General features: G+C 30.9%; 1 protein-coding gene across 6 annotated transcripts in view; it reads left to right on the top strand.

The window, feature by feature from the left end:
* Positions 1-18,119, top strand: part of LOC142321524 (tudor domain-containing protein 7-like) — a 217,360-nt gene that overhangs the window by 150,988 nt on the left and 48,253 nt on the right. For all 6 annotated transcript variants that reach the window (XM_075359715.1, XM_075359681.1, XM_075359705.1 and 3 more), the window contains 2 exons: positions 8,543-8,707; positions 12,471-12,761. In XM_075359715.1, the coding sequence (XP_075215830.1) occupies positions 8,543-8,707; positions 12,471-12,761 (456 nt within the window). The remainder of the gene's footprint in view (positions 1-8,542; positions 8,708-12,470; positions 12,762-18,119) is intronic.

Here is an 18,119-nt window from a genome sequence, read left to right on the forward strand (position 1 = left end):
TAAATAGTTACCCTATTTCTCTACATAGTCGCCACTCTGATTTAGACATTTGTCGTAGCTGGTACCAACTTTCCAATACCCTCGTCATAGAACGGAGCTGCCTGTGTTTTCAGCCATGTTTCTACACTGGTCTGCAGCTTGATGTCTGTGCCAAAATTTGTCCTCCTAGCCAGCGTTTCATGTGAGCAAAGAGGAGAAAATCCGATGGAGCCAAGTCTGGGCTGTATGGTGGGTGATCAAATACTTCCCAGTGAAAACATTGCAAGAGCTTCTTTGTTACAGCTGCAGTGTGCGGCTGAGCATTGACATAGAGAAAGACAACATTCTGATGACAACATTCCTCTCCGTTTATTCGGAATTGCCCTTTGTTAGACGTTGAAGAGTCACGCAGTATGAGGCTGCAGTGATGGTTGTGCCACGTTCCATGAATTCCACCAAGAAAACTCCATTCCAGTCCCAGAACACAGTAGCCGTACACTGTCTGTTGGAGAAGGTTTGTTTGAACTTCTTTGGTTTACTGGGAGAATGAGAATGCATCCACTGGATGCATTCTCATTCTGGATTGTTCTTTTGTTTTTTCAGTTTCTAAATGGACCCATGTCTCATCCCCTGTGACAATTTTGTTCAAAAAATCTTCATTGTGGTAGCATTGGAGAAACGTTAAGGAGGCGTCAATTCTCATTGTTTTGTGATGGTTGGACAGCATCTTGGGAACCCATCTCGCACACAGTTGCGGTACTGAAGTGTCTCACTCAGAATGGTGTAGAGAGCTGACCTTGAAATTTCAGGAAACTAATCGCTCAATACAGAAATTGTGAACCGACGATTTTCTCTAATTGCCTCATCCGCTTGCTCAATGGGATCATCGGTTGACACTCGCTTCCTTCCCCGACCGCCTGCATCATGAACATCTGTACGTCCTGTTTTAAAGTTCCTGCACCATTGTCGCACTTTGCTGTCACTCATTGAAGTTTCACCATACACATTACTTATTCATCTATGAATTTCAGCTGCATTACACCCCGGCGTGAATGAAGGACATACTAGAGATGCTGCGCAAAGGTTCATCCGATTTTTGCGTGGGTTTTTATTTCACAACCGATCGGACCTTGAAAAAAAAAATAACCCTTGTATTACTTTCTAGTCAATATATGATTCATGTACTAGCTAAATTAAAATGCATATAATTCTACCTATTAATTTAATTAATCTGTGGGCAGCAAAAAAAATTACTGTTAAAATGGTGTAAAGGTGCATAGGATTTCAATAGAGATAACTTCCATCAACATGAGTTTTTATTTAAAGTTTTGAGAAAATATTTAAATTATATAATTCCTGCACAGCCTCATTAATTTTTAACAATTGCATAATTAACCTCTCCCTACTGACTACAAGCCAAGCAAGCATAAGTGTAGTTTACATTGTATATTTATTGGAAAATGTGAAAATAGTTATAAAGAAGCGTTGCTAATAATATTAATTATTTATGAATGAAAGATAGATTATCACTAATATTTACTGATAAAACAAAATAATTCTGGATAGTAGTTTTGAATAATTTTTTTAAAAATCAACTAGTTGTTATGGGTCTAGTGGTCTAGGTGTCAAAAATAGTTGACACCTTGTTATAAAAAAAAGTAATTGAATGGATTAATTTTCTTAAAGCTTACTGTATATATTTTTTAATGAATGAATGGAATGATTTCTAAAAAGTGATCATAATTTCAGTTATACACACTTTGCTCTTTTTTTGACTTTTATTTGTACACTTAGCCAAATGCTGTTTACTACTTATTGGTGTGATCTCTGTAATCAGAATGCATAATTTCTACAGGATGGTATATCAATCCATGGATTTCCTTTAGTACTTTAATATTTCCCTGTGCTTTAGTTCATTATAATTTTGATCTATACTTGATCTTTTTTTATGATTACTTTGGCTCATTTGTGATAAACTGATAAAAATATCTCCCCAAACAGTTATTCACTTGTATAAAAACTTTTTATTTCTTATAATTTTTCAATAGTTTTCAACAAAATTTCTTGCATTTTACTCAAAGATGTTTGATAAAAATGGCTATATCACTGTATGCTTGCTTGGTGGTATTTTCTGCATTCTGTTCACTGTAGTTGGTAATTACTGTTACTCACCAAAGTTTAGAAAGTAAGATTAAAATTTAGATGTGTAGTACTTCTATCTAGGTCAGGTAAAGTTATGATGAAGTCAGTCTCAGGCTGGACATCAACTGAACTTTCTAAACTTGGTGAATAATATTTTATTGTTTGGTAATAAATTTGATAATTTAATATCCATGGAAATTCTGGTTAGGTTTGCCTTAATTCAATAAATGCTCCTCATTCATGACATTTTATAATTTATGCATGTAATTCTGTTCTCAGCAACTGCAACCCAGGTGTCACTTTCTCCTGCTTTACTAACCATAAGTAAGCTTACACTTATATACACCTGAATATCTTCAAACATTTTATCCATTCTGTTGTGCATGGTTTGTGAAACCAGGTGACCCTCAAAAAATTTACTAATTGACATCTGGGTTAGACTGAAGTTAATGTATTATCCTGGAAATTCTGTGTTTGTGATAGTTGCCATGAAGAAGTTATAATTTGTAGCAAACCAGGTTAACACATGGATATCTAATGTCTTTTAATGATGTTCCAATATGCCTTTGCTTATTGATTGATTGTTACATAATGGTGAATAAAACTTTCCTTCATTGTATATTAACATGCTTGATCATGTTGATTAGTCTAGTAATGTGCATCGTAGTAGCAGAGTATAGTGATATTAGAAATAAATAACAAATATAAATAATCCCTTACGCTTAAGAAAATACGTAATAAAAAACAGAATTGAAATAGAAAAAGTAAAATTGAAAATTATGATTGAATTAGAGGATTAATAATTTTAAATAATTCAATTTTAGATTTATAATTATATATTCAAATTATGACATCAAAAGCAGTAGAGTAGTGCATCAAAAGATAGCAGCAGCAGAGTAGTTTGTTTTACATCAGTGATCAAGATGGTAAACTTATCTCTTTATAGCTTTAATATATTAACTACATTTTTAACTAACATTAAAAAAGATGTTCGAAAATGGAAGTAAAGTAGTTAAGTGAAGAAATTAATTTATAAACAGTCATATTGGCTGTGTTTAAATGATGTGACTGAAATTAACAACTTTGCAAATTCAGTTAGGCTTTTGATTAAATTTATGAATTATTTTTTACAGTTATTTTCATTTTTAGTGAATTCCCTTTACATCGCCTCATTTATTACATCAGATGTATGTATTATTATTTATTTAAAATATATCCTTGTTTTAAAATTTTTTGGGACAATTTTTGGTTGTGTATTTAGTGATGAAGTTTTAATCTCTTCACTTTGTGAGATATCTTTGCAATACTTTATTGTTGCTAACATTTTTCTATATGCTAATACATGAAAAATGTAATTTTTGATTTTATTATTATCACTTTAATCAAACATTCACATACTGATTTTTTAAATAAATCAATGGCTGGATAATCCTGTATTTGGAAATTATCAATAATAATAATAATTGAAGGGAAAGAAGTTAATTTCATCTTGTCCACATTATGAAATCTTCAATTGTTGATTTCAACTTAATTATTCTCATTCTAATGCTTACGCGTTTCATTAACATTCTATTTTTTTCGTTTTATACTCTAGTTTTAAAAAGGGATTGTATGATTTTTCTCAAGTTCTTGTGAGTACAATGATTTAATTATATGCCTCATTCTTTGTGAAGGTTTAGACTTATTGACTATTTGTTTGGTATTTTGCTAAAATATTTTTTCTTTGTAGTTATTGAAGGTCAATTTTAGTTTAGAATTTTCTTTTGTATTTGTAATTTTGTTCTTTGTTAATATTTATTCAAAATTTGATTCTATTTGATGAAAATTAAAATACTGTTGTTCAATAGTTATTAATTTTTTTTCTTTATTTACTTCAGTTCTACATTCCTTATGTGGAAAGTTATATTCAAGGTTAGGTTATGTTTGATAAGATTATATTGATTCCATGTAATGATAGAATTGTACGTACATCAACATAACCTAACCAGACATAATCTTCTCTTGCTAACCTCATGTAATTAAGATCAAATATATGAATTATATACTATTTATTAATGACAGAAGTGAGATTTAAACTAAATACAATAATTAACATTATTGTTATTTTACATTGATTAAATGATTATTCTTAAAAAAACCATTGTGGGAGAGAAACAGAAAAGACTCGAAATTCTTTTTAATAAATAAATTTATGATGTAATATTCAATAACTATAGAATTTTTCAAACCTGTTTTAATTTTACCCATTATTTCCTTCAATTTAAAAAAGTTGGGCTTTATTATTTTGTTGACCTATATATTTAGATGTACAAATTGTATAAACATAAAGGTAGATGAAAAAATGTCTTTATAATATAGACAATCAGCATGGATAATATTTATTTATTTTTTTTATCCTGCACTAATAGAGATGCTGCTTTCTGAGTCATAGTTTTTTTGAAACAAACAAACAATTTGTTTGTTCCAGTAAATTTATAAATTTCATTTTCTTTTGTTGCTTATTATTATAAAATTCATATTATTTCTGAGCATTTTAATACTTTTATTCATTTAAATAAATGATTCTTAATGAATTTTGTGTATTTATAAGAACTTCATTAAGCACCATATGTATATTATATATAGTATAATGAATTATATTTATATGTTGAGTAGTGAATTTATTTCTTTAAATGCAGTTCTTACCCGGACTAACCTGCTTTATATTTTAGCTAAATTACTTATGTCCTGTATAAATTTCTTCCCAAATATGTAAAAAGCTTTCTTAATTTCAGTTGTTATGGAGTTCTTATTTTTTTAAAGTGGCGTGTATTAAATCATTGCGTTGCAATGTACTAAGAAATTGCATTGTTCTACTTTTTTATTCCTTTTTTTCAATTAAACTGGCTAAGTTAATTCAAAAATGTTTTCTTGAATGGTTCTGGCTGACAGTAAAAGAAAATCCATTATATTTTAATTGGAATCTGGGTCCATTTGCATCAAAGGTAAAAACTGTTACAGTATAACAGTTAAGGTCGAGATCAGTTTTTACTTGATTGTGCTCATCATATCATGTGACAAATACAATGATTCTCGATTCTAGAATTTTAGTAGCGCTTGCTGTATTCTTTTTTTGTGTCTTCAATCTTATAAATAATTGGTAACTATTATGTTTCTTTTGATTAAGTCATTCTTTTCAGTTCCTTGCAACTGTTTATCCTGATTTCTTTTGTGATCTTGAGATCACAAAAGAAAACTAACCCAGTTTTTATGTTAGCTAACTTCATTTTGTATAAATTGCTTTCAATATATTTAAAAAGATTTTTTAGTTTAGTTGGAATCAATCAGTAGCAGTTATATAGTTATTATTAATGTGTACTTTTGTTAAGTTCTTCGTATGTTCCAAATTTTGCGTTCGGGTCCCTCTTTTCTTTTATCTTATGTTCCATAATATTTAGCTATTATTATTTATGAAAGTGATAATATCCAATCTCAATCTGTTCTGTACTTTTCTATTACATATTCTCCTTTTGTACTCTTATGATATCCACATTATTTTTATCCCCTCCTGTCAAGGTATCTTTTCCATCTTCCTCCAGATTTACACTAGAGAAACATTTGTTTCTCATCAACTGACTGCCTAATCCACTGACACATGTAGTGCAACACACTTATATAGTTTCATAAATAATGCCTCCAGGCATCAGTGTTAATGAATTTACTGTATTTAATGCAGTTCTCACATAGACTGAGAGTTTTTATGTTAGCTAACTGTATAAATTGCTTTCAAAATATGTAAAAAGCTTTCTTGGTGTAGTTTGAATCAATCAGCTATTGCTATTATTGTGTGCTTTTGCTACATAATATTCAAAATGCAAGGCTACTAAACCTGTACAGGCTTTTAGCTCCTTAATGATAACTGTTCCATAGATAATGTGATTTTTTCTTGTAGTGTAATAGAATAAACACTGCTGTGGTCACTGGTGAAGCAGTATCATGAGAGATTAATGATTAAGGAGATAAAATTTCAATTCAAGAGCATTGTTTGAAAAATAATTAAAAATTCAGCTTATGAAAATAGATGGCTAAGCCATCTATTATCCAACAGAGGAATTCCTCTGTTGGTGGTACCAAGAATTAATTGTAAATCTGCAGTTTTTTCTTGTTGCAGTTAGCTTGATATTAACAACATATTAATACCTTAATATTTGTAAATAGGTTCTTAGTTTACTAAAATGAAAGGTTGAACATCTTGGAATTTTACATTTAATGTTGTGATATCATGACATATTATGTCATAAGTTTGCAGTAGTGAAAATAATTCTACTGAATTTAATGTTTTTGAAAGTGTAGAACAAAATGTTATTTTTCCTTTGATTAATTTTGCAGTATGAAAATTAATGCTCCTTACAGCCCAATCTTATTCAAAATCTGAATAATAATCCAATGTTCAAAGAAACATTGAGATTGCCTCAGCAGAGACTGAGATTTATGCTATTCTGATTTATAAAATTAATCCAATGTATTTTCAAAAGATCAGTTTTGTATCCTTATATTTAAAATTTTCATCTATCCTCTGCGTAGCCAATTTGCTTATAATTCATTAAATTGAACTTTGGCTAAAAGTGTATTAATTTAAAAATAGCTTTCATTTCATAGTCATTTCCTGAAGAAATATAAATCACCAATTAATAGTCAGCTATTTCAAATTGTTACACATTTTGTAAAATTATTCAATTTTACAAATTTGATTCAATATTGGTAATCATATTGTTTTGCAGTAGAGGAAGAAATTGGATAATAGCTAGAAATTAATCGCGCACTACATTTCTGAAATGAAATATCGGGCACTGAAATTCTGAAATATTGAGCTACACTGATGATTTTATATAAATATATTTATATATATATATATATATATATATATATATATATGCATACATACATACACACTAACATCCTAATCTTGGCTTTGCCCACACTATATGGTTGTTTGCATTTTCCCTCACAGTTAGGGAATGTTTAGCCACTCAGGAGGCTCTGGACCCACCCTGTATTCATTAAACTCATGCTTGTGAGAATAAAAAAAAGTAATACTGATAAATAAAAATTAAAGCCTGTTCAATTTATAAAATAAATATTGTATATAATAATTTCTTCAGAGCAACTGTTTGGTCAATATAGGACCTGAAACTTTGCCCGGTTTGTAGCATTACCCAAAAACACCACTAGAGGACCATACTTTGTTTCTCTTTTCTTTTTCCTTTTTTTATGTTTTTTAGTCAAGTAGATGCAGGTGCAGCCAGTCTCATCGCACATACAATATACAATAACTCATCGCAGTGTTATGTTGCTTGAGCCGGCATAGTGGCTCAAATATAGTCAGAAATGGGGAAAACTATGTACAATCATTGCACAAAATTTGTACAATCATTGTACAAATTTTTTTTACTTTTCTTCACCCTTTCTTTAATGGTCAGATTTTGAGAAATCTAGAAACTGGTTTTTGATTTACACATGAAGATTATACACACTAAAAATCAGTTGATATTTTCATTGTTACTCCATTTTAACCCTTTAAACTCAGAACTTCAAAGAATCCTTTCTTAGTGTGCAACACCGTAAGAAAAACATATATACAAATTTTTATCAATTTATCTTAAGTAGTTTTTGCTGGGTGTTGATTATGAATCACGAAACATTTTTATATGTGTGTGTACCAATTTTTTATTCAGTTGGTTGTTTATTGATCATGTTGACTAATGTGATTCTTACAATTATCCACTTTTTATGGAATACTAAAATTACCCATAAACATACCAGTATAACTAGCTTAGTATAAAATTACCAGTTTGTATAGAAGCCTTTTTGAATCCATTGATTTATCATCAGTTTTAAAATATTATATCAGATGATGGCATTACCATTACATTATTATAGGTTGTCATGTTATAATGCACCACCAGATATAGTATTTTATAACTGATGATGAATCAATGGATTTTGTATAAACTGGTTTGTACATTTATATTATTAAGCTTGCTATTTTTATGTGTTTGTAGGTGATTTTTTCCAATTAAATATTAGTCAATTTGAATCCCAATTACCAAATAATTTAATTGATTCATAACATCAAAATTAATCATACATACATACATTAAGTTACCATCAGAGTTTTTTTTTTGTTATAAAGATATAAAAATATGAGGATCTCATTTACAGCATGACATTCTTTTTTCTTTAATATTATTAATAAGAATAATAATTAGCATAATACATTTTCTGTAGAAAGTATTTGATGATTATTATGAAATATTTGAGAAAGTATATTTAAAGTTTATCAGTTGACGGTAGCACTGGATAGATCAAACCTCCATTCAGGCTAATGACTATGTTTATATTTAAGTGATCCTAATAATGAGTTATAATAATTTTATTTCAGCGAACTCATAAAGTTAGTTTTCAAGAAATCGTAAAACCTGCAGAAGACAGAGAATCTATCATTCATACCCAAGTTGTTCCAGAAGATAATTTATGGGATGTTTATGTTACTTACGTAGACGCAGGTGGAGAAGTATGGGTTAGAATTATAGGACCTGATTATAGTGTAAGTATTCATTTTCATAAAATATTTATTATATATTACTTTAGAAATTTCTGTTAATTATTTATAATCATAATTCTTTTGCTAATAATTTATAAATTCAGAATTATAGTTTTTATTTAGTTTAATTTGATTACTGGAGTTATTTAATTTAATCAGTCATATAAACTGATCGGTGACATTGGTTTACTTTAGTACGAATATTTTACTAATGAATTTTATCAATAGGAATTTTGTGTTTATGTATTTATTTTGTATTTCACATTCAAGGTGAGAACTAAATAAATGTTAAGCCATCCGTATTTAATATACAACTGACTTGTCTTGTTAAAGTCTGTGAACAATTTAGTAATAATAAAACTGTTTTAAACAGAATTATGTTAGTGTATTAAATTATGTTTATCACACTGTATTTAGATCATTCATTACATTCCATCCAGAAATTCACTCGACCATACCATCTGAGGCAAAGGTAAGATCCAATACTGAACCACACTCTCCCCTCTCGCATATGTAACAGCATCCCCACTATTTAAGCAGATTAATCCCAGAGATGCCACTGCCTCTGTCAAGAAGAGTTTGCCCCTGTTGGTAATCTGCCCTCTCCACTTCAAGCAATTTGCATTAAAATCTTCCACGATCAAAACACCTCTTCTCTTTGGTTTTACTAATCACATCATCTCATCATAAATGATTTCCTCTAAGGGGATATTGGGAGAGATGAAACAACTGAACTCTATTGTAGCCCCCTATCTCTAGCCAAATATATCCAACACCATCTACAAAACTATTTACGACAAAGCAGTTAGAAACACTTTCTAAAATACAATCACAATTACAATTGGTCATCCACCTATCGTCCTCTACCAACTTATGGTTTGGTTCCCTCACCAATACAAGTCTCCTTTGACTTCCCGTATAATGTAGCCCACAGTAAGTCATGTGGCATTCTACTTCAATTGACGTTAAGTTGAAGAAATTTTATTTTCCAGTCTTGCTACATAAGGGGCTGCCCTTCCTGTGGCCATCTTTGCCATATCTAGTTGGTTCTTTGCATTGAAACTTAAAATAATGATCCTTGCCGTAGTTAAAGCATTCATTTAGTCTGTCAGGTCTCATGCATGTAGCTGCGATTTGTCCCATCAACATACATCTATAGCACCTTACCACTTCGGTGGTAAGGACTATTCTATATGCTATCTGGCCAATTTTAATTCTACTCTTCTTTAACAATATGTTAGCTGTACTTAGCCGGAATCACTGTAGTAGCCACTTTTGTGGTACCATAAGCTGGCCTCAGTATTCTTCCTCTTCCATTGTTTCCAGAACCAAGCATTTTCTAACCTCCATTAGTTAACTCATCAATGTCTTTTACACAAACATGATATTTCCCTCTTGTCTGCCTCTGAACATGACTTTTACTCCATCAATTTTTTCTTGATCTCTATTGTAGCCCCTGAAGAAGCCTTCGCCCTTATCTGGACATCATCTTGTGCACCCCTTCTCACAGAAAGGACCTCAGTAACGTTATTTTCAATTTCACGCTTCACCACTTTTAATAATTTTGCATACGCTTTTCCTTCAGTCCTCATAACCACAATTTGATCACCTCTCTTGGAGCCTTAACCACTTGTTTTTTGGCTGTGATTCTCTTGCTTACAGCCATCTCCTTTAAGTAGAAGTCTTAAGAACCCGTAAGCAGAAGAATTGCAACCCTTCCTCCAGCCAATGTATTTCAGAAGCCTTCTCAGAGTCATCTCAATCCTGCTGTCCCTGGCTCCAAATAGTAGTACTTCTCCCTTTTCTTCTATCTAAACTGCCTTGATAAGATCCCTCTATACCTTGTCACTTTTAAAATAAACCTTCCCCTATTCCAACACCAGTTCTTCTCCTAGAACACTGGCCTTTTGCACATCAACCAGTACATGTCCTGATTTTAACTTGCCATTAGCTTCTAGTCCCCCTCAGCCATGAAACTCTACAAAGTAGATTCCCCTCCTTATCGCTACCTGTATCAAACATAGTTACTGTATTAGCTTTCCCTTTTTCAAGGACACTACCTTTACTAACTGCCCTATGGTTAAACAACTTATATGGTCACCTGTTTTGAAGAAGTCTGAGCAAGTCCTTATCATTTACATCTTCATCAGAGCCCTGGTGATTTCTTCCTTCCTTCCCTCTTATGCTCGTGATTTACGTATCTGCAACTAAATGTTCAGCTCCATCCCTGTAATGCATGAATTCTCAAACACACCTCAGGTCTGCAAGCAGCAACCTCAACCATGTTCTACACTCCTTAATTTTTTCTTAGTGTTAGTGTTCTGCCCAATATCTTTGGTAATTGAAACTACTTTCTTCTTCCATAACATTAAGGTAGTTAAGTAACTAGTAACTAACAAAACGCTTCTTGCTGCAATGACTGCTGTTAAGTAATTATAATTAGAATAGTAAAACAGGACTTAAAAATTTTTAAAGCAGAGCAAGATGTAACAGTACAGAATGTTTCAATTTTTAAAGCAAAGTAGGATAAAACGGCATAGAATGGTTTAAATGTTGATGCAGACTAGAAACGGACTAAAGAGTCTTACCATTAAATATTATAATGTCAGATAACAATTTTACATTTTACATTCAGAAACTTACTTGCTATAAATGCTAATTTGTATTTCTTTGCCTTGTATTGCCAATTAGATTAATTTGCATTGATGTATTCAATCCTACTGCTCAGCCCTACAGATTGTTGTATGAAAATTTAGTGTTCTCTCAATTTGTATAAAGGTAAGGTAAAATGAAAGTTCATCAACATTGAGTGGGATAATACTGCTCTTATTCTCAATGTGGTATATTAGAGTACACCATTAGATAGATGTAGGCCATAGTTGGTATTATCATTTGCTGTTTGTCAAGATACTTTATCATGTGATTCAGTGAGTCACATTTTCTCAGTTTTGAGGAGAATTTGGGTGTGTTCTGTAGTTTATATCAGTTATTTGGGCAAGAAATGTACAAGAAAATTAATCACGTTAGTTTTATTATCAAGTTATCACTGAATCATCTTTTAAACATGCAGCTGATTTGCCAGGGAGTCTTGTGTTATGGGTTTACATTTCATTGGTTTATACTGCCAAGTAGAGAAGACAAACTTCTGCTATCTTGTGGTTGGTAATAGTTATTATCAACATCATCCTGCATTGTTGGTTCTGTAATACTGGGATCTTGAGTTTAAACTCTCTGACAATAAGCAGTTTGATACTAATAGCAGAATTCAAGAATATTGATCTATAGGATCACATCACTACACTGGAATATGGCCTATCCATTACATATTTAAATCTCTAATGCCATTATTAATTTTACCATCTTGTTAACTTCCCAAATTGCAGTTTCTATACATGAATGTCAATAAAATATTTTTATTTAGATTTTATTGTATTATGATTTTTGTGCATTTAACTTTGGTTACTTGATTCCTTTGATTATCATATAGAACTGGTACATTATTTTCATTAAATAAGTTGATGTCATGTAGTTTTAAGCTGTTTTAAAAGCATATCATAAACTGTTTTAAGCTTATTAGTGTAAAACACTAAAATTTGTTGGTATTTAATTATTTTAGTTGTTGATTATTGATTTTAGGATACATTGGATAAAATGCACCTGATATCATATTACTCGCTTATATGATAAATTACATAATTTTTTACTGAAATGAGTTAATTTTTATTAGCCTGTTTTTTTTTTAGCTAACTTTTTATGGTCATTACAGGAAAAGTATGGAAATATGTCTGCTGAAATGGAATTATTTTATGGTAGTACTAAAAATGAATTAAAAAATATTCAAAGCTCACCAAATAATTTAAGAGTTAATGAATACTATGCTGCACAATTATTTGATGAGTATTCATCTGGTGACTGTTGGCACAGAGTTTGTGTACAGGAAATAAACTGGGAGTCCCAGACAGCTGATTGTTGGCTTATTGATAATGGTGACTCAGATATGCTAACATTCAAACAGATATATCCCCTGATGGAGGAATTTACATATATTCGTAGACAGGTAATACATTTTTTTAATTAAGGAATTTTGTTTTAACATATGTGACTGAACACAACTATTTCTCAAGTTGATCTTTTACAAATTTACTGTGTCAGTTCTTTGGATAATTTATGATAGTTGTGGAACCTATTAAATAGTATTTACAATTGATTTGAGACATTTTTTGTTAAAGAGATTGAGAATGGTATATAAACGTGTTCAGCTTCATCCAAAGTTGGATGGACCCAATCTGGAGACCTATTACTTACTAATGTGTTGCCCTAAATATTATTCTCAAATTTATTTACTCTAATTACTAAAATACACCTTAATTTTTTTTTAATCTTATTATTTCTGTTTTGAATTGGTTTCAACATGTAAAAAATCGTGTACAAAAATCAAATAGAAACCCCCAGTATCGGAAGAAGCAGAACACGTTAACTATTGTTTTCATCAGCTGGTAATTTTAAAATAAAAAATATTTATTCCAGTAAAATTCTGAATCACTACCCTTAATTTAATTATTCAATATCCCCATTAAGTATGCCTGCTGATGCAGTTTTAATTTTTTATTATTACTTTTCCTAAACTTTTTTTTTTAGAATGTCTGATTTAGTTGAAAAATGATTACTTTTACATTTTGGGTTAATTTTTTTATGAAAAATTGTGTATTTTATGATTTTTTCACTTAAATGCTACAGAAAATTATTAATTTAACTGGCATGTTTTGAAAACTTCCTTTTGGCTTTCATTGACATTTAAGATTGGGATAAATGAATATATACAATTGGTTAATTTTAAATTATTTATATTTTGTAATTTTTATGATCACTATTACATTAAGCAAATTGGTTTCAACATGTAAAAAATCATGTATAAAATTTTGCTCAATGTAATAGTTATAAAAATTACAAAATATAAATAATTTAAAATTAACCAATTGTATGTATTCATTTATCCCAGTCTTAAATGTCAATGAAAGGTAAAAGGAAGTTTTCAAAACATGCCAGTTAAATTAATAATTTTCTGTAGCATTTAAGTAAAAAATCATAAAATACACAATTTTTCATTAAAAAATTAACTCAAAATGTAAAAGTAATTTTTTATTATCAGAAAAACATTTTTCAACTAAATCAGACATTCCAAAAAAAATTTAGGAAAAGTAATAATAAAAAATTAAAACTGTATCAGCAGGCAGTTATACTTAATGGATCTAGAATAATTAAATTTCGTTTTTCAGAATTTTACTGGAATAAATACTTTTTTATTTTAAAATTACCAGCTGATGAATAGTTAACGTTCTGTTTCTTCTGATATCTGTAGTTTCTATTTGATAACAGATTCTGTACCCTTGAATTGATTGTACGAGAGGTAGATAAAAAAATAAGTTACACTGTTGCCATGTTCTTGAATTGAAAGGGATATATAATGTTTTGTGGTGGTAGCACTGGTTGTGTTGTCTTCACACTCCTCCAGCAGCAATTCTGTATGACATTCAGTACATGTTTAGTATCGTTATCTATATGGCGTGTCCTCTAGAGGTTTCATCCAGCATAGAAGTGCATTCAGTGGGCAAAAATTAGAATTGTTGTGAAATTCATTGCCAAATTGTAGAGGTATACGATAAGAATGCATTGTCTTGCCCCAGGATCATAAAATGGTGCCAAATGGTCAGAAGTGGAAGAGCAAATGTGAATGACGGAACTGCATGCTGGGCGTCCTTCACCTGCAAACACAACAGGTGACACAGAGAAAACGTGAATGAAATTATCTTGAGTAACCGGCCCTTTAAAATTAGAGAGATTGCAAGTGAACTTAACATCAGTTATAGTAGTGTGTTTGCAAGTATTCATGATCAGCTTGCTTACCGTAAGATGTGTGCATGATGGGTGACACTTCTTTTGACAGACAACCACAAACATCAAACGTTTTGCATCTGCTCTTTCTTTTCTTCAACGTTATTCCAGGATTGGTCCACAGTTTTTGAATCAAATCATCACAGGGGATGAGAGCTGGGTGCACATTGCACTCCTGAAATTAAACGAGCATCACTTGAATGTAGACACAAAAATTCACCACTGCCAAAAAAGTGAACATCCCACATGTTCAAAAGGTTATGCTGACAGTCGTTTTTGATTCTGAGGGAGTTGTTTACATTGAATTTATGACCTGAGGAATAACAATCAATCCCAAATCACTTTTAGACTTTAAAAAAAATTACGTATAGCTATTAAAGAAGACCTGGAAGATTGAGCGATAGGGTCGTTCTTCTTCACAACAATGCTACTGAAACACAACGCAAGATACTAACCACTATACAATCATGACAATGGTACTCCTCATTCAGCTTATGTGACAAAGGAGTTACTCCAAAAATTCAAGTAGGAAGTGTCATGTCTCATTCACCTTACAGCCCTAACCTAACACCCTACGAGTACCACCTGTTTGGTCCTCTCAAGTGAGACCTGGGAGAGGGAGCATTTCGCTAATGATGTTGAAACTGAAGGAAGCGGTTCCTAAATGGTTGAAGAAAATTGGACAAAACTTTTATTATCACAAGGTATGAAAATTGTTTAGAAAAACTTTGTGATTATGTCAAAAAACAGATAAAAATATGTAGTTTTTTGTTCAATAAAAAAAAAAATTGTCTTATATGTGTTTGTTTCATAGAGGGGATGTAATTTACTCTCTGATCGTCCCTCGTACGTTTTACCAACATCATATTTTGTTTTCATGTGTTCCTTAATGTAAAAAAATTATTTGTTTCTTGTACTTGATCTCCTACTGCCATCATGGTTAAAGCATTTAAAGTTAAGTATATAAAAATAATTTATTTAGTTATTTTTTTTTTTTTTTAGATTTAACATTGTTTTCTTAGAATTTATTAAGTTTAACATATCTTTATGGATCTTCTGAATGATTTTACAATTTTTTTGTATTAATTTTGTTTCTTCATATGATTAAGTGTTTTAAAATAAATGTGAAATGTTTATAGTCTAGAACATGATGGAAAATATATGGTTATGGGTGGTAAGTTCAAAAAGCATTGAACCATATTTTTTCTTACAAAATTATTAAAGTAGGTGATAAAATTTGGCTAGAGCATTGAAATAGTATCTAGTATACGTGCATATTTTATATGTGACTTCAAAGAGAACATCATTTTGTTGTCCAGCATTATTGTGTATTAGTGTAACAGGCACCTGCTCACCAATACATATGGCTTGTAATTTTGTGTATAATGATAGAATATGTTGAACAGTTACTTTTCTAGTTTTGCCAAAAGCTTGCTAATACCAAAGTGAAACAATTTGTAAGATTAAGCAGGCTCTTTGGAATGAGTTTATAAATTAATCTGAAATAAAGAATGATATTGTTTTCAAAGTAACCAAACTTCAGTTGAAAGTGATCTTCACTGGTAGGCTTTCAACAAGCCGAAATTCAGATTTCATTAACAATGTGCACAGTTTGATTAGGGAAAATTATCACCTGACCATCTGAAAAATTTGCAAATGCAATTTGGGAATACACAGAATAGTCAAACATTTGTGTCAAAGCTGCTTTCTTTAAAACCGAAAGAAATTCATTTTTGTATTGCTACATTTTAGAATGACAATAATGCTCATTATATCTGTTGATGAATCTTGGGAATATAGATACATCCAAAGATCAACCTTCGCAGTGGAAGTTATCATTTCCAAGGTCAAAGAAACCGAGACAAGTGAAAAACAAAGTATGTTGAGTGTCAAATCAGTCAAGTTGAGTCTGCTGAAAGAGTCCTTATTTTACAGACAGAAGGAAATAATGACGGATGGAACAACGCAGTTGGTAGCCACTTGATTAGAGAATTAAAAAAAGTGTTTCCGGCCATGGAAGGACCACTGAGTTAAGTTTATGGAGTCACAAGGGGTCTAGTTTTTGGTAGACCAGGATCGGAAACTTTCTGGGCACTTATTTTCTTTTTTACAACCTATGGTCAGATACTTTTTGAACAGATCTTGTGTATTAGTGTGTAACAACATAATGTTTAACAATGAGAAACAAAATTAAACCTTTTTTGTATAAGGAACAAAATTTATATCCTAATAGAACTTTTTTTGCTGAATTCAAATATATTAATAAATTTTCTACATAACTCACTTCTTTTTTTTTTTGTGATATTTATGTAAACTTTGAAAGAAGTTAATAATTACCATGCATGCATCTTTTCTACTTCGTTTAACAGTTCTTCAAATTGTCCATCTCGATAAAAGTTATTGAGACGCATAAAAATTCCTTCCTAGCATAAGGAAATATTTGTGACTAATATATATTCGGATGACATAAAGGAATTTTTCTTTCAAATGAAATCCAGCAACATTTTTATCCATGGAATTTTTAAAAATCCATAAATTTATATGAACTGGAAGTAGAAGATTAATTTCTTAGTTAACTAGTGTGTGATGTATAACATTTTTCTCTCCAGCTGTTATAAGTGCTTCCAACTTTGGCCATTCCTTACTGATATAATTGACTTTCTCCCTGCTGTCCCACTCGCACAAAAACAACAAAATTTAGTGTACCTAAGTTGCAAACCCATTAACTCAATAACGTTTAAATCACAACATATAGTCCAATGGTATTTGTACTAAATATTTTCTAGCAGGATTTTCATACTGTTATTTGTTTATTTCATGTTAGTTACATAAGTTAACAGAATAAAAGGAAATTGTTGCCACTGTGAAAAAGGACAGCCTTTAAAAATAGTTTTTATAGAATCTATGAGTCTCCATTTTTAGAATTATGTTCATGATGAAGTGCATCCGTGACGACACAAATATTGTTACATTACACTAAACTATTTTTTTTAGAATATAAATCTAGAAATCGTTCCTGATATTACAAAACAAACATATTTTACTGTCAATATTTGGTAGATTTCAGCCTTTCAGCCTAGATCCCAACAGCTCGACTTGTTTCTTTGAGAAGTTCAAATCTTGAACAAAGACATTTACTATGCTTCAGTTCCCCTCGTGGGAAGAGGACTCTGCTACAAAAGTAAGATCATCTTGCTGCTTTGTCAAACTTCAGTGGCTACCTTATGTTTCAGATATTTCGATTTATCTTCTGAAGTCAGGTGTATTGGAGGAAACAGTACAGTTAAGTCCTCACTATGAGGCACTGGCCTTATAGCAGATGATTAATTCAGGTGTTTCGATATATTACAAGGATAAAAGTAATAAGTAATAAATCGAAACACCTGAATTAATCATCTGCTAAATAACAGTCCAACAAATGATCTTGTGATTCACATCACACCATATGTATGGCAAAACTCATATGCTGATTACACGTAGCCCAGTCTATCAGATGTTTCACACAGGTTGAAACGCTGTTGTG

This window comes from Lycorma delicatula, chromosome 1 (assembly GCF_047948215.1).
Source record: "Lycorma delicatula isolate Av1 chromosome 1, ASM4794821v1, whole genome shotgun sequence".
Taxonomy (NCBI): domain Eukaryota; kingdom Metazoa; phylum Arthropoda; class Insecta; order Hemiptera; family Fulgoridae; genus Lycorma; species Lycorma delicatula.